Source organism: Mya arenaria, chromosome 3 (genome assembly GCF_026914265.1).
Source record: "Mya arenaria isolate MELC-2E11 chromosome 3, ASM2691426v1".
Taxonomy (NCBI): domain Eukaryota; kingdom Metazoa; phylum Mollusca; class Bivalvia; order Myida; family Myidae; genus Mya; species Mya arenaria.
The window spans coordinates 22045335-22070184 of record NC_069124.1 but is presented as its reverse complement, the minus strand read 5'-3'; the positions used below and the strand labels follow the sequence as shown (position 1 = coordinate 22070184).

Genomic DNA, 24850 nt, shown 5'->3' with positions numbered 1-24850 from the left:
AGCACTTGATTATTATAACTATTACAGTATCCATTACATGACAATACACAATAGTATTAATTTCAGACCAACATAATAGTCCGAACATAAAAACATGCAAAATGAGGCATAATTTTGTAAGCATCTAAGATCCATGACTATGCGGATTACTGATTAATTACTGATAGTAATAGTTAATTGTGCAGGAAAGAAAGTATCTAAACTTTGATCAATGAGTATATGTTGTGAAATTCATTTATTAAACGTGTAATGCTTATCTACAGAAGATAACTTCCTCATTTCATTTGACCATCTAATCTTCAGAATTGAATCATAAGCACTGTGCTTGCATAAAACTCATTCAAAACCCTGATCTAATCATAATAAAAGCATCCGTATAATAGGAGTAATAATAGTAAACGTATAACAACATTGGTTTCTCATGTGTCATTCAAAATATGCCATACAAAAGTAAATTGTCAAGTGATACTATATTTGTGAAAAAGTCTGTACACATGGGAATACACTATTCTGTCATGATCTACATATTTTGATAAACATCCATCTGTTTTACATGTTCTTGTATGACGTTGTAGATGTATCGAAGTTGGGTCTGCAAAACAAGAAAGTGATATAAATTCTCATTTTTGAAAATAATGTATGCAAACCTGATTCAAGAGTGTCTATACATGTCAATGTTCAGATAAAATAATTACATCTTGAGTGTATGCGTTGTATAAATATACAGGTTAATGGAAAAGGTATACATGTAACTATATAATGAACCAAAAGACGGCACTCCGAAAAAGAATTGTTACTTATCGTTTTCATTTGGGAAAGAATGGTGGTTAGGAAGTGCGGTCGAACAAGTGGCGGTCGGCATTAGAAAGGTTCTATTTGGAAACATGTTTGCACAAGTGCGAGGCTATGCATATATTCAAAAGTTTAACCCCCTCCCCCAGTTCACTCGTGTTCCATTGAACTCGTGTTTCACTGACCGCTCTAAGGCGGCAATACCACCGTATATTGATAAGGCCTTTTTTGATAAATGTGTGTCAAGTATGTGGTGTTTGTACGTTTTCTTCTATCGTTCAGTGTCTTTTGAACCCTTACATTTTGCCTCTTAAAAAAAAGGTATTTACTGCTTGACATGTTGGTTTAGTTGTCATTGTATTTTTGATTCTATTAGAATAAACCTTTTAAGAAACGTTGTCCAGGGGTGTATTTATATTGATATGAACACTTCGAATGTTACACTCACCGGACTCTGTACAATATCTTTGTTCCGTTGTTTCATTGTTTTCACGCTTTCCACAATGTTGATCTGACCCTTGTTTGCTTGAATCCGATGAAATTCATTCAGAAGTACAGCTATCAATCCACTGCGATGAAATCCGGATCTGCAAATTGTAAATAATTTATTTGTAATATGGAATGCTTCCAATTTGCAGGGTTCCCAACTTTACTGACTAAATAGGATTCAAGGCTTTTTAAAAACATTTTAAATAATTTGTTTTTAAACTAAGATCTTGTTTAAACCGTCAACAAGTCAGCTTTGGCCTACGTTAATCTACAAGCGAAGAACTACGACACACGTTTCTTTAAACATGCTATTTTTATACTGTAGTGTATTATATAAGTGACTGCAATGCTGTCACAGTCTAACTACTGCCTTGTGCCGATTTTACAATAAAACATAAACTTCACAAAACATGATACTTGTTTGCATGTAAACGACATTCCCTTCGGAAGAATCGCCTTAAATTTAAATGAAGTTACATTAATGATTTGGTAAAGCTAGTCGAAATTCCTGTCACACGAAGTTGTAACATTGATTTTCGTTTACGGTGTCCACAAAGGTAACACTTCCAATATTTTACCGGAATTACTTGATTTATACAACAATCCCTACATTGTCTACCTTGAATTGTAGTTTAGTTGTAAATCTCTGGTTCTTTGGAACCCCGTATTTTTTGAAAAATTAATACAGGTCATCTCAATTACAAGCATAACGTAATGACTATAAGGTGAATAATTCTTTCCGTTTCACTAAAAATAAGAAGGATATACGCAGTTTGTCGTGCAAGAAAGGGGTGTTTTACCTTCCTTAATAATGATCGTATTTAATTGGTTCGCTAATAATAAACAAAAATAAAAGGATTTTACATTTGTCCAAATACAACCACATTCATCGAAGTGAAACTGTTAAAACCAGTAGTAATTGTTTTAAACACATTTTTCGCTGATCTTACTCGCAATGTATGAGGATAGGTCTTTTCTCGAGGAGATGAGGCTGCCACCTGTTGACTGCCTCCAGCATATCTAACATGGGCTGTACCGATGTTGGCGTGTCCTCGCCTTCCCGCCAAGCCGAAAACTCAAACTGACGTATTGTGGTCAGGTAATCCTCGTCCTCAAATATACAAAATGGTTTAGATAGTAACAAAGTCTTAGAGTCCATACTTTACCAGGCTTGTGAATGTGGTTGTTCTTTGCATTGTTTAGCCTAGCAAAATAACTGGTAATTAGTGTAAAATACAAGTTCAGTCCTCTGATTGTGATTGAAACTATATTTATTTGTAAAGAAATGCTAAAATAGAAATAATAGCTTAATAACAGTAGTTATAGTTCTACAAATAGTTTTGAAGTATGGTTTGAATACCAGTCTATACTTAAGTATGGAACAAGTAATATACATATATTAAAACTATTCGTTTAACTTTCATCAAATGTACCTCGTTGTTTACGTCTTTGAATGAGAAACACTTTTCTTGGAATTCTTTGTTCTTCTTTTCATGGATACAGTTGACAACAAAATTGCCGATCTGTTTCCCGTCCATGCTTCCTAAGTACTGGCATGTCTAAAATATTATTTATGTGTCATACTTGTTTTATAATGTCGATATGTGCTTACAAACTTAAAATGAGTGTTTACAATGATTTTAAAATTGTTTTTTGTTACATCTTTACGGAAAACACGCAAGAGACGTTTTGCCATAAGTCATACTGATACACAATGCCACGATGATCGTGTAGGAAATCGACATTACAACATGTTCCATAACATATAAATAAGGTATATTTCAAATGATTTCAACCATACCTGCAGAATAGTTTTCACCTGAGAAGTCATAATCAATAGTCATAGTTTCATTAAAACTTTTGGGAAATCATCCACTTAAGTAATCAATCGAATAGATCAAAATGCAGTTCCAATAATAACTTATGGTTACCAAATAACCTTCACAACCTTGTATGCGGTATGTGATTGTGGCGTCAGCATGATTAGGGTGGTGATGTGTTGTTCCTCAATCAGGGACCAGAATTCTTCCAGCGTTTGTTCTGTCGGCGACATTGCTACGAGGAACGTGTTCTTGTTGGCGTAGTTCTATACAGGAAACGACAACAACTTTGCATTCCAAAGGTAACTAATCCTATGCGTAGCATAGTGGAAAGGAAAACTAGACAAAGTCACTTTACTTATACAAACATGTTATAATAGTTCATCACAGTTACTACAAATAGAAGTAATGTGAAATGTCCTTTAATAGTTTATAACGAATAATTGTGTAGGTTTGTGGGTTTCTTTTCAAGTTCGTGGTAAATCAATTAATTGTATACATGGATGTGTCAACATGGTGCTCTTTTTGTAACTATATTTTGATATTATTTCAAAAGTTCAATTGCAATGAATCATGAACTATTTTACTTCAATTTGATTAACGAGTTAGCAATTGATTAAATAGGAATCAAAGACATGTTCTACTTTATAGTGTCATGACAACTTCATTTTAATCTTGTATGTTACTCACCGGTAAGAAAATAGTTCCGAGATTTTGAACAAAGTTAGATCCTCTTTTGTTCAGGTTAGGGCGATATGCATCTACTGAATGAAGAAAATACTCAATCATTACATTTCCCATTTTATCAGATGTTGCATTTCATATAGCAAATATAAATATATCATATATTAACATAATCAATAGGAAAATGTCTTACTTTCCGATCGCATGGACTCTATGTTTCCATATTCGGGACCAACTTCCTGCACCGACTCCTCTGTTACTCCCTTTTCAATCAACTATTAAACGATATTTTGGAAACATGTGTGGTATCATTCTCATATTCATGACAAATCAAAAACCGAAATTGAGGTATAATCTTTTAAGATTCCCTTTCATTAAGAATATAAATACCATCTCCATCTGAATTGTAAATCTAAAGGTTTGGTAGCTTACATCGAACTGTTCCTCAATCCTCGTCCTCGGCGATCGTAGCTCTTTGTTGACCATGTGCTTGTAGAAACTATCAAACTGCTTGGAATACACGTGGTGTGTCCCGATCAGCAAGGCCTCTGCTACAGCTTCGTGGAGATACACGTACTGTTCCTATAACATATGACGTTTGTGCTGAGGAATTGCAAATGTTTTATGACATGGCTATGTTTTTCCAATGGTTCAAGCACATAACAGGTATAACTAATTAATGTTGGTGAATGAGTTGGTGTTATCCCGTGCTTACAACATCTAAATAATTAACAAATTGTTTTTATGTTTTCTTATCAGCCATTAAATATCGAAATTGAAGACAAAACGTAAACCTTAAAAGACGTTTACCTTCGTCTGCACCATATTCACCCTCTGTCTGCGCAGTGTCTGCACCATTTGTAGAAGCCGAACGCACTTTTCTGCTTTAGCCTGGTATATAAGGTTATCAAGTGCGATGAATGTTCCTGTACGACCAACTCCAGCACTGTAATGTTTGACACCATTTTTAATAGCATTTTCCCCAGTAAAAGAAACAAATAGTTTAGATATACTTCACATGCATGATTAACACTTCTTTCTTATGAATATAACTAAACCACAAACAAATGTTTGGCCATCATAGATATGTTTGGCAACTTGTATTTCAGACATTCAAATCGATCTTACCTGCAGTGTACAACAATCGGTGATTCATTTGTTGCGCTATTAGTGTCAACAGCTTTCCAGAAGTCGACGAGGCACCAAGCACTGTCTGGAACGTCCTTGTCAGGCCAAGTTTTGAAATGGAACTGGCGTATTCGACGTGGTTTACTGCCAGTCTGCAAATATAAATTTGGACACATTTTTGATAGATCTACAACGTAAAAAGCATTGGAAGCTTTTCAATGATAAACTGTGTAGACATTTTACAAATTTCAAAACCAGAGACATTTTTAACAGAATAAACATAAATGTACACCAGAATAACCCCTCTCAGTCATTTCGATTGTCTGAAACAGGGTTTTCAAACGATGCAACACTCTTTTCTATAACCCTGGTTCAATTATGTAGACATAAGGAAATAATACATTTGTTCAGAACACAGTAATTGTCATATTTAAGTTGATACATTCAAAACGAAAATAATCGTTCTATTACACAGTAAGTAGTGTGTATCATGTAGTACTGAATTCGAACAATAGAAAAAAGCAATGACCTTTATTTAGTATTACTTCTTTATATTACAACAGCCAAGGAGATATCAAAGTGTATTACACATGATCTTTAACAGTCATAGCTACCTTAACCACTTCCCAGGTCCGTACATTGTAGTCTTGGAATTCTCTTGTGTCGATGTATGATATATCTATGCCACCATATGAACAAGTGTCACCTTTCTCTGGCCAGTACTGTTTGCACTTAATCTAAATATATATATTTTTTTAAATGAATGATTATACAGTAACAATGCATTATATTAATTGTTCAAAATTCACCGTTCAGAATAATGTTCACATTTCATATAAAATGCATTTTAAAATTACACTTAAACTGAAGTTTACATGATTGAAACAATGCAATTGTACAAGTAGACAAGTCCTTTTTGGGTTGTGAATTGCTCTTTATTCACCAATGTTCATAACACGTTCTTGTACTTTAAGAAACGTTGAAACCCAACGCTACAAATGGTATGATATGAATATTGTAATCTTAATATTTCAAATCGAATCTTATACCGAAGCCATTTCTATGAGGTTTGTCAGCATCACAATTTTGTCAGCTTTCTGTTGCCAAATCATTCTCCAGAAGTCATCAATCATGTTCTTCGTAGGACCTTAAGCAGAAACACTGGGAACTCATATGTGTGGTTGATGAAAATGATAGACTACGATACTGGTGTGGAAATAGGAAGTAAACTTATAGGAATGAGATTAAACAATATAAATGATATAGTATGAATCTTGATTCAAACGTAATAAGAAAATCCCAGTTTCAAGTCTTTGATACTAACCTTGTGATGCGATAAATTTGTTTACTTTTTCGTAACCCTAAAATAAAGAAAGAACAAATTCTGGTGTTGGTGTCAGTTAAATTTATATATAAGCGAGTGCAGGTGGAAATGTTATCTTTATGCATAGTTTCGTTCTACATTGTTATGAATACTATCAAAAGCACAATCAGATCCAAAAACTTACATTGATGAAACAAGCATTGATATAGTCAGACTCGTCTGGCTTATCTGTTTGGAGTGGCACCCGTGAATGGTCGTCTGCAGTGTTATGTATTAAGTTTGTTGCATGTTTAACATCATCATATCGTCAAATGTTATTTGACATATCATATTTTTTAAACATACGGTTTGTAAAAAAACGTTTTGCTCATTCCTTGGTGGTTTCTTATCCCATATAGGATAATATTACTAGCTATCGGAAAAATACAATGGATATACTCCTTTTTTATCTTGCGATGTATTCAATATGCAACTTTTTTGAACTTAGATTTATGACTAAAAAATAAGTGTTCTGATTGGGCTGTATATTTAGCTGACCAATAGGCTGAATGGAATCACATGTCTTAGGATAAGGATAGGATCAATATTGAATACTTGTCGCGGTAACCTAGGTTAAGGTTTAAGTTAACCAACCGATTAATTAAGTTTTTATGTCACCTTCTCTGTAAATAATTATTTATGTAAATATATAAAATTAATACATGTAAATGATTTTCTGTTAATAACATGTATTTATGCAAACAAAATGCAAATGGGTGGCACGACGTACATGCATACATTTCCTTGTATCTGTTCTTGCCCTTGTTTTTTTCTTGGGCTGCCACGTCATGTTTATGGACGAGCCCTGTTGTCAAAGTCTGTAATATTTAAGAGTTAAGTTATTGTGCAATACATCAGCAACACATACAAGACTCAAGAGGCAGACAAGTTGTTGAGGTTGATTAATCGGTTGACTTAATCCATTTATTGTTCAGTTAGGGTAACTGGTGTTTTTGTATGTATCTTTTTAACAAAAAAACAACAACCTATAATTGTTCTTACCGCAAATTCGTCATAGAGATGTTTACAGGTATTCTTCATTTTTTCTGTGATATAGTTCCACAAAAGATGAATTTCAATTCCAGGGGCAGCGTCGTTAAAACTGTAGTAATCGCCCTCCTTAACGGGTTCTAATTGAAATAACAATAATGAAAATAACGCCATTGCCTCAACCAAGCCAAATGATTTTTTTATTGTTGTTTGAATGTGTGTGATTTTTTGTTCCGTACGATATGCATACGGTTTCGAGTGTGATATATAATGTTTTGTTGCGATCTAGTGCCATATTTAGATACCAAAACGAAATGGCATTGCTTTAATTTTATAAAGAACGTGTGTTTAGTATACCTTCGTAAATGTCGTTCTTCTTTGTAATATGTCTAGTTGGTAAACTAGCCTCTTCTAACCACTTATGATTATCTGACTGTTTTCTCTCTCGTGTTTTGATTCTAAAGCAAAGTGGTTTACGAAACGTTTACATCGAGGACAATTGTAAATCACCCACACATCGATAGGTAAAAATTATATAATATAAATGCCAATATTTCATACGTTTTTTAAATGATTTATCATCATTCTGCATAAAAATATAGAAATGTTCAATATTGCTTGAGAATACTGTTGGAACAAATAAAGCATATGAATTAAAATTGTACATCTGTCCTGTTTTCCTCCAATGCAAAATGAGTACTATTATCCCGATAGCAATTACAACTATGGCGGCAACGGTCCCTCCTGCGATCGCTCCTACGTTTACATGATTTTGTATTTTAAGTTCTGAAAGAAATCAAGAAAGAAAAATAATCAACTGACGAACTTACTTTATAACTACCTACCAACCTTAACCTACAAACTAACTGACTGACTGAGTGACTGACTGAGTGACTGACTGAGTGACTGACTGACCTACTGACTGACTGACTGACTGACTGACTGACTGACTGACTGACAGACTGACTGACTGGCTGGCTGACTGACTGACTGACTGACTGACTGACTGACAGACTGACTGACTGACTGACTGACTGACCGACTGACCGACTGACCGACTGACCGACTGACCTACTGACCGACTGACCGACTGACCGACTGACTGACTGACTGACTTACTGCTAACTGACTGACTGACTGACTGACTGACTGACTGACTGACAGACTGACTGACTTGACCGACCGACCGACCGACCGACCGACCGATCGACCGACCGACCGACCTACCGACCGACCGACTGACTGACTAACTAGTTTACTCTAACAGACCAGCTTACTTACTCTAATTAACTAACTAACTAACTAAAAACTAAATAACTAGCTACATAAAAACATAATGTAGTAATTGTTAGAATGAAAATTATCATAATATAAAGCTGACAAAACACTTCTTTGGTAAAACAATATTTAGTCAGATCTTTAGTTGACGATAAATGATTTAATTCTGATTTCAAATGTTTAACGAATAAACAAAGATAATGTGCATAAATACTGAATTCTTCAAATTATCCAAACAATAACATTAAAAAACTCATAAATGTTTTACTCATTTAATGAAGCACCCGTTTTAACGTACATCAGTAACGTACTTAATGTTTACTGTTTTAGGATACATACTACTACAAGTATCTCCTTCGTAACCGTCAAAACATGAACTTTGGTACAGGCTGCATGAACCATTAACGTGATGACATTGCGCACAATTGCAGATACTCTCGCAGTCATCACCAAAAGTTCCGTTTCCACACTCTGTAAAATCAAATTATTTGAAAGTACTGGCATTGGCGCAATAAATGGTTTAGATCTTTTGAATACGCGAGTGTCACTCTTTATTGTAATCATGCATCGAGTTTGATTTTTTAAGTAGTATTCTTATTATATATGGACTATATATATGTATGTAACAAACAAACAGACTATGCCTTTGTATTAAGACTAGTATCTGTAAGACCTACATGTATAACTGGATTCTGTTTCTTTTTATCATGCATACTTCAATAAGTGTAGCAAGGAATAAGCGCCGAGAGGTGAAGAAAAAAACTATCAAATAATACGAGATATTGACCAACCAACCAACATTAAAGGAAGTATTTGGGCTTAACATGAGATGTAGTTATGATTACAAAATAAAGTTACATTAAACCCTGCACCGATTCACAAAAGTAACCGGTGGGACCACACACAGATATATTTGCACTTTTATTCCCAAAACTCTTAACTAAGATTTAGTACAACTTAAGGGGTTCTCCCATTCGTCAGCAGAAAGTCCGTTCCCGTTGTTACATTCACCTTATAGGAAACAATGATAACGACTATTGCATCTGCGGCGAAATACATCATATGCAAGTTCATGTTTATTATAGCCTAAGAAACTACACTGAAGAGCCTTTCTATATTGCAGCTTTTTGAGTGTCACATGGAATCCCATCTTTTGCTTTTAAAACACCCCGTTAGTATTGTAAAAATTTGTCACTACTTTAAGGTAAATTTTACACTTTTTTATTTTATACCTAAACTCCAACGTACTTACCAGCATCACATGAAGCTGTTCGCCATCCTGGTTCACATTTATTAGCCTTGCAAGTACCGTTATATTGATCACATTCACCATCACCATAGCAATGGCATGTTTCGGAACAGTCTCGTCCAAACTTGTTATGTAAACACGCTTATGAAACAAACAATTAAATATATAAAATGAATTAAGAATAACATCCAAATTTTATACCGTAGTTTGTCATTATTGCATTTAACAACTTACATATATTACAGGCGATGCCTCTCCATCCCTGAAAGCAGCCTGGAGAGGTGCATTTTCCTGTTAAAATGTTACACTTCTCGCTATCTCTACAGTGGCAGCTACTCCGACATCTATCACCAAAACTACCATCACTCGGACACTCTGTATAATATTTTAAGCAGTAATATTTTAAGTAAAATTTGTTTGTTGATATGCACATTTAGCATACATGTTTATAGCTCGTGTTTACAATAATGAAACAACTACACGAGAACTAAATGGTAAAATATAATACAATAGAACAACAAAATGATAAAGATTGAGTCAAGCATATATGTTAGTCTATATATAAGGTAAAAAGTAATAATTTGAAAGAATGTTTGAAAACACAATTGGTTCCTTGTAAGAGCACTGGAGATGCAACTTTGATACAACATTACACAAGTATAACTTTAAAGACTGAAACAGGCGATGCTAGATATAAATACAAGTAAGTGCTGGTTCTTGCAGTTCTAAACCAGGGGGTCCAACGTGTTTTGTGTTTGCCGAATTTTAAGTGAGGGGAATTGTGTGCAGACGAATGAAATGGTGGCGTTGGAAAGAATTTCGGTGTTTCAGGACGGTATTTTCACCAGGTAAGTACGTTATATCACCTTTTCTGCAATATAAATACGCCTACCCGGAGACCATACGTGTAAGCGTCTCTCGTTTTTTTTATTTTTTGTTTCTAGAGGCCTTAACAAAAAAGCTGAGCGATTGATTGTTTTCAAAGTGAAAATAGAAAATTGCGTGACTTGAAACTGTGTTTTCAGTTCAAGTTTACCATTCTTGCACCTATTTTAGCGATTTGTTATTGAACCTTTGCATTATTATTCTTTTAGACGGCTAGGGCACTTACTTGGGCACTATACGACCGATTTTTATATGTTTAAACACCTTTTATGTTGGGCGACAAAGTTTTATACAGTTTTTGTGTGAAGCAGAATCAGAAAAAGCGTGCTTTAATAAGTGTAATTAAGTCATGAGCTGTAACCTATGTTAATATTGATATTAAAAGAAAAAAAACACACCCAATAAGAACATACCGCGTATATGTTATGCAAAATTACCCACCAGATACACTTGTGTACTATTTTAGCAACATTTAATACTCTAAAATACACCATTTTAAACTGACCAAAGATAAATTGTTCTTGTGGGAGGACCCCACGGCCACCTTGAACTCATCGACGATGTTGAGGGAATAAGCACTTCACTGCGGTCAATAATTTTCACTGAATTGCGTGTACCAATGTTAGTTAGTCTTACAGGGTCTAGAATAAATTGTTGAGCATAATCATATGGTAGTATACCCGGATATATAAATGCCTTCTACCTGTCAAGATGGAATAATTAGTTGCATCTAGTGTAAAACGAACAGTTATGTATTCATTGTATTCACGATGATGCTTGATTTCTGAAGGCTACTCTTCGTAAAAGCTTAAAGCCGCACTCTCACAGATTGAACGTTTTGACAATTTTTTTTTTTTTTTTTTTTTTTTTTTGTCTTGGAACGAGCCAATTTCCATGGAAACCAGTAATATAAGAATGCTGACAAAAAATCAGATCGCATATTTTTATATTTAGTACAAAAAATGATGTTTTATGCATTTTTCTTAAACCGTTAGTAACGGTTTAAACCATATAACATTAATTTTTGAACGGTAATATGAAAATATTTACGCAAAAAATGCTCTTTCCAAGACGAAAAAAAAAAGTTGTAAAAATGGCCAATCTGTGAGAGTGCAGGTTTAAGCCTTAAAATGGAATAAGTATTTTTCTAGATCGTATTTTCTCTAAGTCAACTCAAACGTTTTTATGTGATATGTTATGTGTTTATTTTATGTTATATTTTCTTGCTAAAGTATCATAGAAATCATCTGAAATGTTTTTTTTGACTGTTAACGAAGAGTCCGATCGCATTAAATAATTCCACGCCGACGCAGGGTTCCCGGCGGACATCGTATTAATATTTGTCAAGGCATAATATGGTTGGCGTTAAAATAATAAAAGTGTTGATATTTCAATATATTCTTGTGTGATGAATTCGTTTGATTTGCATATCACTTTAGTTGACAGATAATATTAGACTGAACAAATATTGCGTTTGTATTTGCCGTATTGCGGGACGTTCATGTTACATCAAGAGTTCTTACATTGATATACCGAGAAATAATTTAATTTCCTAGTATATGTAGATGAATTGCTGGAATACTATATACAAGTATTTTACATAACAAATACACGATACGTTCAAATTTGATTTTGTTATAAACATTAACATGTTTTACAGCTCGTGTCTTAATAACACTTTTATTAATGCATGCATATTCTGATTCACACAAAAACTGCATAAAACTTCGTCGCCCAACATAAAAGGTGTTTAAACATAAAACAATCGGCCGTATAGTGCCAATGTAAATGCATTAGCCGTCGAAAAGATAAATAATGCAAAAAATCAATAACAAAATGCTAAAATAGGTACAAGAATGGTAAACTTGGACTGAAAACACAGTTTCAAGTCACCCAATGTTCTATTGTCACTTCGTAAACAATCAATCGCTCAGATTATACATTCAATAACATTTTTGTAAAGGCCTCTAGAAAAAAAAATCTTAAAAAAACTAGAGACACTTACATGTGTGGTCTCCAGGTAGGCGTATTTATTTTGCGAGAATGGTGATGTAACTTACTTACCAGGTGAAAATACTTACCTGAAACACCGAAATTACCTCACTTAAAATTCAGTACCCATATCACGTTGAACCCACTGAAACGGTTTCTAATCTTTTTCCTTGCAAAATCAATTTCAACCAAAAAAAATGGTATAAATTCACATAAAACGTTCATAGTCAAGGATTTCAGATAGACAAAGGATATTTAGTAATAGCTCGATCTGATTATGTTAGCTAAGACATATATCACATTCAACTTACCCTTTCCATATAAACCAATTTCACATATAGACATCACTGAAACGCCAGTTTTTCTTATAACCAAATACTGAAACGTTCTAGGCAATGGAAGTTCCACTATTGTTCCAGATATGGATGCATTTGTAATGTTAGCTATAGAGTCAGAACCATCGCTAGTTAATAATGATACATTGCTTGCAGATAGAAACAAGTTTGAACTCTGTTGGTTTCCACCACCTGAAACATCATTACTATTGAATATACTTAACAATAAGCTACGTTCGCTTACAATATTATTTTTATTTTATTACTTTATATTTAAAACTTCGAAGTATAACTAAATACTATTGTAATGTAATTTGAAGAAAAAGGGAATGCATTTATCTTTTGATTACTTTACATAGGTCAATTAGTCGTCATATGTTTAAATACTTACGACCATACACCCTTATGTATCCTACTGAAAACATTTGTCCTAAATCTATCTGAAGCCAGGGATCGGTTGTTTCTGTTGTCGCACTGCACGCTTGACAGAGCAATGTGTCGTTATCTGTAGCATGCATCAGGGTTTTCCCGTTGAACGTATTTGATGCGTTACACGTGAGGTATGTACTGTTTTGTACGGCGTTTACACCATGGCTGTCATGTTTAATGATGCTTAAATCTACAAATGAAGTAGACTTTTGGATGATGAACATTCTATTTTAACACGTTTTTGTTATATCGACTTCTTTCCTTTGTCGACATATGAGCTGAAGAAGTAATATAAAAATACTCTGTTCCTTCGGAACTGCACAAGTCTATACGTATATCGATAGCAAAGTATCGGCTTTATTTCATTTAAAAATACATAAACAACATAAAGAAAACTAAACTATTGTGTTTGTTTCTATTCGTTGGCCTATCAATCAATATAAGATGGTAAGAAAATACCAGAACTGCAGTTTTGTCCACCCCACCCGATAGCACAACCGTTGAAGCAACTGCCGTTTTCAGGGTCACACATATCTTCCTCACTCTTGCAATGACATGAAAATGCACAGTCATAACCGTACAAACCATTTGGACATCCTGTAAAAAGAAATTGTCCAAATAAATCTATGTTTAAGAAATAATTAAAATAGCTTTTGTTACTGGGCAGCAAACTCTGTCTAACAGCTTTATATTATAACCCATTTTTGTTGAGCATATTCCACAAATTAGTGCTGTTGATTATAAACAATCAAAAACATGACAAGTTGATATAATTTAATTCAAATTTATAAAAAAGCAACGTCTTTACACTCTGTCATGGTTGTTTTCACTAATTCAGTAGGGCAATGAAAACCAGCTTTGAAAGTTTCATGTAAGTTATCACTTGTGAGATAAAGTTATCTTTTCACATAAGTTGGTTTAAGTAAGGGAATGGCGGTATAAATTAGATTTATGCCACACTTATATATTGTTCTCATGAATGAGCATTCGACAAATAATATTTAACGTCCTCTGAATTGAGCGACATATATTAATTACTTTACAGTTTGTGCGATACATTCATAATATAACCACGTAGTGTTTGTGGGCATAAAAGTATACTTGAAAATGCAACCTACCGTCTTCACATTTTACACCTCGGTAACCCCGCGCACAGCCAGCCATACAGTACCCATTATGTGTGTTACAATACAATCCATCTCTGCAGTGTCCACAGTTTTCTGCACAGTTTAGTCCGTATGTTCCATGTATGCATTCTGTTAAAAAGAATGAATGCTCAATGTATGTAATACATATAAATATTCATATGTATCGAAGATATTTGAGACAGAGTTTGTATTTAATACATATTGGTCACAACTGTTACCTGTTAAACATAGACGATCGCCCGTAAAGTTGTATCCAAGCAGACAGCCATTAAGACAAAGACCATTCTTCTTGCTGCATATGTCGCCATTAGAGCAGTGCCTGCTGCAGTTGCTCCTACAATCTTCGCCATAGGTCTCATCCAGACATTCTAAACATTTTTAAAAGTGCATATCTAAACCTGTTCACATTGTGCCTGCTGTAGTAACTCCTACAATTACTACCGAAGGTCCCACTAAGAATTTCTAGACATGTTTTTCTAATTGAACATCATCTTAACATGTACATTATTTTGATTAACACTATCAATTTGGATGGAAAATAACCAGTAAGTAGCATCAAAAGCGATTAGCCGAATATGTATTTTATGTACATTTCCATGAAAACATGGTTCAATTTAATGCTTGTATACATACAGCTCTGACAAGTACTTGGTTTGAAGAGGATAATCGCAACGGATAAATATGAGATGAATCTGGCTTCTTAGAGATATATTGATTCAACATTGCAAAAGATATTTATTTATAACAAACATGATTATCTTATTTACTATGTTGCTATATTAATTTTTTATATCCATCTTGTTTATATACTAGGGCTTACAATAAGAAAGTATGAATTAATCAACTAGTCTCATTGTTTATTCAAACAAGTTTATAGTAAATATGTTCGGGCGACATACGATGTTTGTGTGTTTTGCAGTTGATATCAGAAAATATAAGAAGTCAAACGTGTTTACGACGTTACATTTACGAATTCCTTTGAGCCTTGAAAAACCGTAGAATACAAAAAAAGCTGCGTTTTAACAGATAGAATGGTTCTAAGATACCAGCATATTTGTTTGTGTAAGATAAGTGATCAACAAACCTGTGTCACATTTTGGAGGCAGAAACCCAAGTTCACAAACTTTTGTCTGTCCAGTACAGGTTCCGTAAAATGTGTCGCAAGGAAATGTACTGCAATGTCCACAATGACTGGCGCAATTTTTTCCATAGGTGTTGTTGTCACAACCTATTAAATCAGTCTATAATGTATGATAGTAACTAGTTCCCAAGATCCAGACGTTACTACACACAAGAAAGTGCTCATGTTCTGGTCATGCAATTATATTCTAGTTGACAGGGTATGCATATAGGACAATTTATTGAATTCTAATCTATATTTCGTAAAATGTAAATTATTAAAACAAAACATTCTGACAGCAATAGCGAAAGTCTAGCTGATTTGTGAACATATCTTTTTGGCCTTTATTTGTTTTCTCAATAAGCTTTTTATTTAAAAGCATGATCTGCTTTTCATGTAGACTGTATTTTAACTTTACGGATATTTCGAAACATATTGTAAACATAATAGCTGGTTTGGACCAGATATATAGCGGTTAATTGTTTGTTACATTGTTAGAGCGTAATATTTTTCACCAAGTAAGTACCAAAAACTATATTTTTTTTCTTTTTATATATTCCCAAAAAGTGTTTAAATAGACTTTTTTGTAGTTTTTTAGAAAATCGCGCCACATTGTATGCGAACGTAATGCTATTTCAAAACAATTAAATATGATAATGGTATTTCACTGTTTTAAACAATGAAATACATGTATCACTCTTTTACTGATGAATGTCTCTTATCACATGAAAGCATCCACAAAATCTATTTAATTTTTAATTTCTCAAATTCAAAGAGCATATCATATTATTATATAACATAAACATTACTTAGTCTTACAAAACAGCAAATAAGAAGTAATGTGCAGCCATATTGCCATATTGCAAGAAATAACTATCGTAAGTTCGAGAATTTCAGTTATTATAACAAACACAAAGTGAATGTCACAAACGCAGTTGAAAGTGTTTGTAGTAAATAAATTATGCATTGCCTACTGAGTGTTTTGTTTCGAGAAGTTTTTTATACTACTGAAACATATAAGTAGTAAGATACCTGCTTTATAAGATTCCATTATCGTTAAATTTTGATAAAAGAATGCTATGGCAATGTTTATATGAAAAAAACTACAAAAAAACATGTCTATAAGTCGAATGTTTAAGTGTTGGGTGTATTCCGAAAACATGCAATATATTATACGGGGTTACTTCACAAAGTTATGTCGCAAATGATATGGAACATGGTGATCGAGTTTCTATCTACAGCATAGACATTCCGATGAATAGAAATAGATGGTGTAATGAAAAGTTTTTAATTCTATAAAGAAGTATTTCTCATTAAAACTGGTTGATATTTGGACTGCGTAATCTCGAAGGAATGTTAGACATTGAATAAAGAAATCAAACTGCAATGCCAATTCAATCGAAACACTATTATGAATTATAGTCTGTAAATGATTGTACTTGGTTCCTTGCGAAGAAAAAACAACAACAATATTTAGATATTCAAAGCTGATCAATACAATACAATATATGGCCACCGAAATGGACGGCAAAGACAAAATTTACGTTTTAGTGAAGAATTGATAAAAGGAAATGACCGTAAATTGTTTTAACTATCAGATATAGGTTATATCTGTGTCTGTTAGAGATCACTTGGGGTGGAGCATTTTCACGAAATAGGTTCAGAATCTGATATCATGAGAATGGTTTAAGCCCGGAAATTTGCCCGACTTCTTTATAACTTAGCTTATGTTCCATAATACTGTTTGTTTTTAAAACCTATTACAGACTCTTAGCATTCAACTTAAATGTTAATCAAGTTTAAATTAAAATCAGTTTGTCTCTAGAAAAAAAAAATAGGGAATGAAACAACCAAAGACAAGATTTTCAACACATGTTTTAATTGATATACTACCAACAAATGGTTACTTCTAAAACTAATTTGACATATGAGCCATATCGCTTTCGGGTATAATTTATTTGTTAAATATGAAATTATCGACTGCTTTTATAGTGTCTGTTTAAAACAGATTGATTGTTTAAGCATTTTAACATCAATAAACAAAATATTCAAACTTTTCTTCACTTATAGTTCCCATTCGGACGCAAGTATTAATATAAAAACAAGCAGCATATGCTACTTGGAATATTGATAAGTTAACTTTTAGTTCCATTTTAATATAAAATCACGTATCATGACTCAGATGGGTCTGTCAGAAATTTGTCTCAAATGCAAGATCTAAAATGTTTAACTGCATGCAGGAAAATAGGTTATCGTAACCGAGTAATCGTGATCAAGCGTAATAGATATTTACCAATATTGAAATGGAATCGAATGCGTTTTTTATTTTGCAAAATTGATCACTGTTAAATTTATACAAAGTGCGAGTTAATCTTAAACGTAATTCCATTTTGAGTTTAAAGGTGGCATGTTTAATGGAGCTACGTAGTTTGGTTTATTAAGTTTAGAGATAACTGTACTATTTTAAATTTTAATTTAGGTTTGTGTTGATATAAAAATAAACACAAAATATACATAGCACCATCAAATATAAAGGTTTACAAGATTAAACATGTACTCGTTAACAAAATTTACACACCAGTGAGTCATATGACGATATTAGGACCGGCAAGAATGCTCCCAGATGTGTATATGATCCCAGGCGTATTCACTACTTGTATAACAGATAAGTTTAATTTCAAAGACATAACTGACAAAAATAAAAATAACAATAAGAAAGATAATAGGCAAATTACCCTCGCATCATATTATCAATATTCATATGCAGAAACAAGTTCAGGAGCCAAACGTTTAAATTTAAACATAAACCCCGTTTAATGACACAGGGTAAACGCCAAAGACATAGAACACACAAACAAAACAATCAGAAACAAGGAACGAAATCAAAATTCGACTTCAACACGACAATCCAAGTTTACAATAATCAGAGATTTTGCTGACTTATATATATAGTTTCGCTAGAACAGATGTTTCATGATGATATTTTTATTAACAAATACCTTATTTCTCACATCAGAAAACCTATACAAAACTCAACTGGTTGTCCGGTTAGCGCAGTGGTTAGCGCACTCGCTTCTCACCAAGGCGACCCGGTCGGGTTCAATTCCCGGCCTGGGCGCATGTGAGTTTGGTTAGTGGTCACCAAGCCGGACAAGTGGGTTTTCTCCGGTTTCCCCCACAACTTGTTTCACAATCGTTGTAAAATTAAATAAAGTTTAAACTAACTAAAGGGAATCTTCAGGAAATTACTAATTTTAAAGGAATTGATAGAAAAACGTACAGCACAAAAGTCAACAAACAACACAGTGCATACATGCTTATACTTTATAAAAACCAGGCGTGTTAATCAAGAATTATTAGGTACCACCTTGGCACTGTCAGTAGAATGTTAATTTACTGGGGGTTAAACCAGTTTGCGTGCACAACCTCACTCATATCCCAATAATCCTGATTAAAGTAAAAATGTAAAAGGTAAATCTTATCAAAGTATTCATTATTTGATGACAGAAGTAAAATGCATCTTTGCTCAATGTTTATTCGAATTGCATTTACAAAAAAAGTGTCAATTAAGAAGGTATTTCAGAGTCCGGATATAATATTTTAAGACCAATGTCTAAACTACTCTTCATGTCTGAACTAATTTTTATTCGACGTACTTTAACCTTTCAGGTTACCTATACAAAACTGAGAGTTTTTTAAATTTCCCTGCATGAGATCATTGCGATAGGCGGCAACGGAACTTCTTTAGTTTGAATTCTTATGACTGTTATCATTTTTATTTATTAGATTAATTAATCAAAGGAAGTAAGTTTTTCTAATGTTCTTCTATTAAATCTATAATGACAACCGTTTTCCTTCGCGGCTGCAGTCGGTGCTAAAGAAATGATTTGTTTCATGCATGTAGTTTTGATAAAAAAAAAACGCAGAATGGCAATTAAGAAATTAACCTAGTTATAGCATACAATGCTATTTAAGACCTTTTAAGGGCACCAAAGGCAAAACAGAATTTCTTAATTATAAAAGCATTAAAATTATCCGGTTAAAATACAACGGAGAGTCCAACTGATTTGACATACATATACAATAACTTACTTTGTTTGCAAAAAACCCCTTTAAATCCATTGTCACATCCTTTAGGGCAATGTCCTGTTTGCGCACTGCATGTTGATCCAGGCGAGCAATTTCCACATGCATATTTACAATATGGTCCAAAGAATCCTTTATCGCAAGCTGAAAAATAGAGAGACAGACTCATAAACATGTTGTCATAGTTGATGAACCATATTAAACGCAAGTCATGCAATTACAACTTTAGAAAGACGATATATCTTTCATTGAACAATGCAAATTGAAGGCAATAAGCAAATAAAATCAGTGTCAAAATACGATAAATTATCAAAACAGATGAAAAATGTTTTATGTTTTTGAAGCATAAGTTTTTGCTACATATTGCATAGTTGATGGATCCTGCTTTAATTTGTAATATAGTGCGAACTGACTGCTAGAACTCATTACCCTGTTAAATATTAATTGCTGGATCAAACAATATATCTACCTTTCGAGCAAGTGTTGCCTTTGTATCCAGAGAGACATGACGGGCATTCTCCGGTTGCCATGTCGTAGGTACCGTTACAGAATCCCTTGCTCTGACATCCTTTTCCAAAATGACCGTCAATGCACTCTTAAATTATATGTTGGTGCAATACTGATAATACATAAGACGGTTGTTGCAAATACATATCCAACTAATATTTTTTAATAAAAACTTCATAATTTGAAAAAGAAATGATAATTATCAATATATGATTTTCTTTACTGAACACTTCAACGCACGTAACATACATTTGTCTCTTTGTCCATCTAACTGAACATGTTTGCCTTTGGTAGTCTCACTTATTTTCATTTCGAAATAACATGACGCGATTTCAAAAATCGCTCCGCCTGTTTACTTGTAGGAAATTGCTTAACAGAGGTGATTTAAGTATCGCATTCATCCATACAACACTTGTTTTATTTATTAACAAAATTGAACTCCACTATATTCGAAAAGGTTCAATGGCAATATTATTCGTTCTAATAAAGAACGTTTAGCAGTTAACCAGAGATATGTTCTTCTTTGAAAAGGACAACTTTTGAGGAAATACCTGCTGCAACAATTCCAAGCAACTAAGTTACCTAATCCGTAAACTTTGAATTCGCATATCGTCAGGGGCGGTGGTGTTTTCTTCCATACTTTGATCACTTTTATAACCTTGACAGGTAGAAGTGTGATGAAATACGCATAGTTTCCTTGGTTCGGGTCCCCAGAGTAGACTTCCGTCAAACTCGATGTCATCTGGCCTAAACTTACAGTGCCTACACTTACAGTGAATGGTTTGGTTTGATTACCATGACCTGTAAATATATTTTTCCGAAACAATTGTTCATATTTTATTGTAAATGTGTGTGTTAATTCGAGGCCCATTCTATATACATACTTTGTCCGTCGTTTTCAACACATGTGCATCCAAAGGATGGTCGTACAACACTAAATTAAGAAAACAATGTAAACTAAGCATGTTAAGTATTTTGATTGCTTTAGTTATTTGAGAACATATGTCACACTTTTACAAAAACTAATAACCTGTACATGTCCACATGAAACATCTGGCAACATCATCATTAATACTAAAGCTGCTCTTTTTTCATGTTATAGTAGTAATGAAAAGTTATTGTCATTAGTAGAAACGGCAATGCAATTTTTATTAATTGATAGAAGTAATTTCTTAACACTGACATTATCACCTTTTGAAAAACGTTCCTACGTCATGTATGAGCATAATTACAGATTGTAAAAAGAAATAAATAATGCTTTAAATTATTACTTTCTGAAAATGTCTGGAAATGTTGTTTACAGAAAAAACATTCATAACGTTATTCGTTTTATATACACAATAATTCGCGCCTACAAATCTCCATTTTTATAAAACAGAAAACGTCTCAATTAAATAATTAACCGTCTGATCTTCCAATTATCTGTATGGCCTGTATGAGATACTCCTTGCCTAGGTCAATCGTCCACCATCCCTCCGCAGTTGTACTGCAACAATCGCACAAATCTGGATCTGTTCTGGGATTGTCGTCTATAGCGTTTTCTTTGGGATACGTTAAGTTTCCATATACCAATGCTTTTCCCATATCAACTGTCACATTTTTTTGAATGGTTTGAATAAGATCGGAATTACGTCCTGAAGTAAGACAGTGAACCGCTTAACTGTGGTGATCATCGTTATGTTATTCTTGTAGACTATTGAGAAGAGCCTTTTGGTTTTTGTAATTATGTAATTTCAATAATTTTCATATCAGAATAGTTACCAGGAGGCAGAGGCCCATATTTTCGTAGTATTTATCTATATAAATACTGAACATAAAAAGAGTAACCTTTATTATCATACTTCGGTTTTCGATTCGGTGTTCTATTAGTGTCTATAATAATGAGAACTTGAGTGTATGCATGGATTAACTAATTGATGATTAACTTTGTGTTAATCTTTATTGAAACTATAAATTAACTGAATTAATTTGATAAGTCCTCTTACTATTTTATTTGCTTGACGTTTCTATATCTTTATGTAAATTTACTCTTACCATTAGGTCCAAACACTTCAACCTCACATATAACTATAGGATAGCTATCTTTTGGTGTAATACTTGTCCTTTTTAAAATCAAGCGCACATATCTGGCTTGTGTAGCAGAAAAACGGATGTCGAATATTCCGTCTGTTGGGTAACTGTTTGTATCTGGTGTCGGATTAAATGGCAACGTGAATTGGTTTTCCATTATACCAGCATTAGAAAGGCCTATCACAAATCCTTGTAGTTGTTCTGAAAAAAACATAAGATGAATTCTTAAATGCGTGCTAAGCGCTGTGTATGGTTGGTGGATCCTAAGCCGGAAAAGTGGGTTTTCTCCGGGTATTCCGGTTTACCCCACAACATTAAACCACACTTTCCTGCAAAATCGTGGCAAAGATCGAGAGTTAGTTAATATATTGACTCATTCAAAAATGCTAAACTATCAATTTCTAATTATTCCATTGGCATGCATCGGAGACAATGACTATTGCTTAAAAATATCACCCAATTGTTAAATATCTGCATTCAGTATAACTCCATTTCTTTTGGTTATTTCATAGTTTAGGTTTTTCTTCCGGTATTTTAGTTCACAACATTTATTTATTTAAATTCATATATGCCACAATGTTTAAACAAAAACGCTATTCATTCATTAACAGTTTTACACATAAAGTAATTTCAGATAAGTGAGTTAAAAATGAAAATACCTAGAATAAGTAACGGTGTCCACATTTCACAACATATCTTCGATGAGCCTGGTATTTTTGAATGCCCAGAAATTTTAATCCACATGAAATTTTGAACACACTTTTTGCGCACTATTTGATGCCAACTACACTTTCGAAACAATTTCCACAAAAAGTTGAGATACATCCTCAAACTTTAAGAATAATTTAATTAAATCCAACAATCAAGATATGTATTAGCACTTGTGAAACGTTTACAAAGTTTTGTTCAGTAATTTGTGAGAACGGTAAAAATATGACTGCATTTCTTTAACGACTAATACACTTTCATGTTTTATATCCAATTTCCTAGATACTTCCGTACTTATAGATAGGGACTTGGCCGCAAAGATATACTTGACTGTATTCCTCAAGTTGCCTTTAAATATTATATGAAACCAGAGTACCATGGATATGATTCTTGTGTACTGCGAAAATCTGACACAGAAATAAACATATCTGGGCTGTCTCTTATTGAACTCTCACTTATGTCTCAAAATGTGTATTTTAAACTTCCCTTTTTAAAACCCTAATAATTACTGCAACAAACAATATATACTTTTAAAAGCATAAAACATCAATGAGGCCTGGTCTAGTAAACTACACCAAAAATTAATAAACCAGTATTGCAATGCATGTAAATGAGGCCGGTAAAACTTAATAAACCAATATCGGAAAGCTGTATATCGCACGGATTGGAAGGATATGCCTGAATACAACTTGTTACTTTTGCTGTAACCATGTTGACCATAAGGAGCTATTTACACAAAAAAGTCACACTGACTGAATCGGACTCCAATTTAGACCTACTAGTTGAAGTCTAATTTTCCTTTATAGCTAGGGATATCACCTATCAACTTCCGGCTCACAAACATATTTAGAGCGTTTTTGTTGGTAATAAACTGGTTTCGGTTTTATATCGGTTTCATGAACTGTGCTTTTGTTGTTACATTTTCATAAAAAAACAAAACCAACTTAATCGTGTTTTTGTTAACGAAAATCGAAACCAGTCTTTAAAACTAGAGCAACTTCTACCGGAGGCGGTTTTATCGGATCTTTCCATCAAAAGACTTGTTTACTATGAAAAAAGCATGCCGGAAAGCGATTAACAAGGTTTGTTGAAACTAAACATTTTTGATAACAATGCCTTACAGAGGGCAAATGAGCTGAATGAAAAAGGGAATATTAATAATTGTATGTTAACATATCAGTTTAATTGCGCTCCGCCATGTGTTCACTGTACACAGAACCATGTATTTGTTACTTAAAGCAAAACTATCAAAACCGGTTTCGAAACTGCTGAAACCATTGAAACCAAAACTGAAACTGGTTTGGTATCAACAAAACGCCCTTATTTCTCTATCTGACTTTTTAATCAAAGTCGAAAACAGTGATGAAATTAATAAATCAAACGTTTATTAACGCGGTATAATTGCCATTTTAAAGATGACATTCATATTTCTCTTACATGAATTTAACAAAAGAGACTAATGAATCTGTTTAACCCATAAGTCATTTTGATGTATATCTGTTTTCTAACTTTTAGGAGTTACCAAAATAAACGGAAGTGAGAAACCACGGAGTCAGACATAATTTCGTCATATAATAAGTACTTAATTAAAAATATATTATCATGTCATAATATATGGTATTACAGTACATGCAGTGTGTTTCGAAAGTTGAAAAATAAACTGTTGAGTTATAAATCAATTTGTTCGCGATGCGTTTTGATTAATATTCGAAACACATGAGTTTTATTTTAAGACTCATATCATTTTCAACTCATTATCTACCTATTCTAACCATAA

General features: G+C 33.4%; 2 protein-coding genes across 2 annotated transcripts; both read right to left on the bottom strand.

Annotated features, from left to right (window-relative positions):
- Positions 1–520: 520 nt before the first annotated feature.
- Positions 521–7961, bottom strand: LOC128225837 (receptor-type tyrosine-protein phosphatase epsilon-like). The gene is made up of 18 exons (XM_052935734.1): positions 7932–7961; positions 7624–7724; positions 7279–7406; positions 7007–7094; positions 6422–6495; positions 6238–6274; positions 5963–6060; positions 5528–5650; positions 4914–5065; positions 4596–4731; positions 4218–4367; positions 3979–4060; positions 3792–3865; positions 3221–3367; positions 2715–2840; positions 2232–2392; positions 1241–1379; positions 521–592 (listed from the first exon to the last, which is right to left on the bottom strand). The coding sequence occupies exons 3-18, from the start codon at positions 7315–7317 to the stop codon at positions 521–523; spliced, it is 1698 nt and encodes a 565-aa protein (XP_052791694.1). The 5' UTR covers positions 7318–7406; positions 7624–7724; positions 7932–7961.
- Positions 7962–7972: 11 nt separating this feature from the next.
- On the bottom strand, positions 7973–22522 carry LOC128225836 (protein draper-like; the record flags this gene model as incomplete). Its single annotated transcript, XM_052935733.1, has 10 exons — positions 22330–22522; positions 19795–19920; positions 14553–14690; positions 13894–14031; positions 13397–13624; positions 12982–13197; positions 10028–10168; positions 9797–9934; positions 8884–9015; positions 7973–8052 (listed from the first exon to the last, which is right to left on the bottom strand). Coding segments are annotated over exons 1-10 (1530 nt in total), but the record flags the coding sequence as incomplete, so codon positions are not given.
- Positions 22523–24850: the final 2328 nt, after the last annotated feature.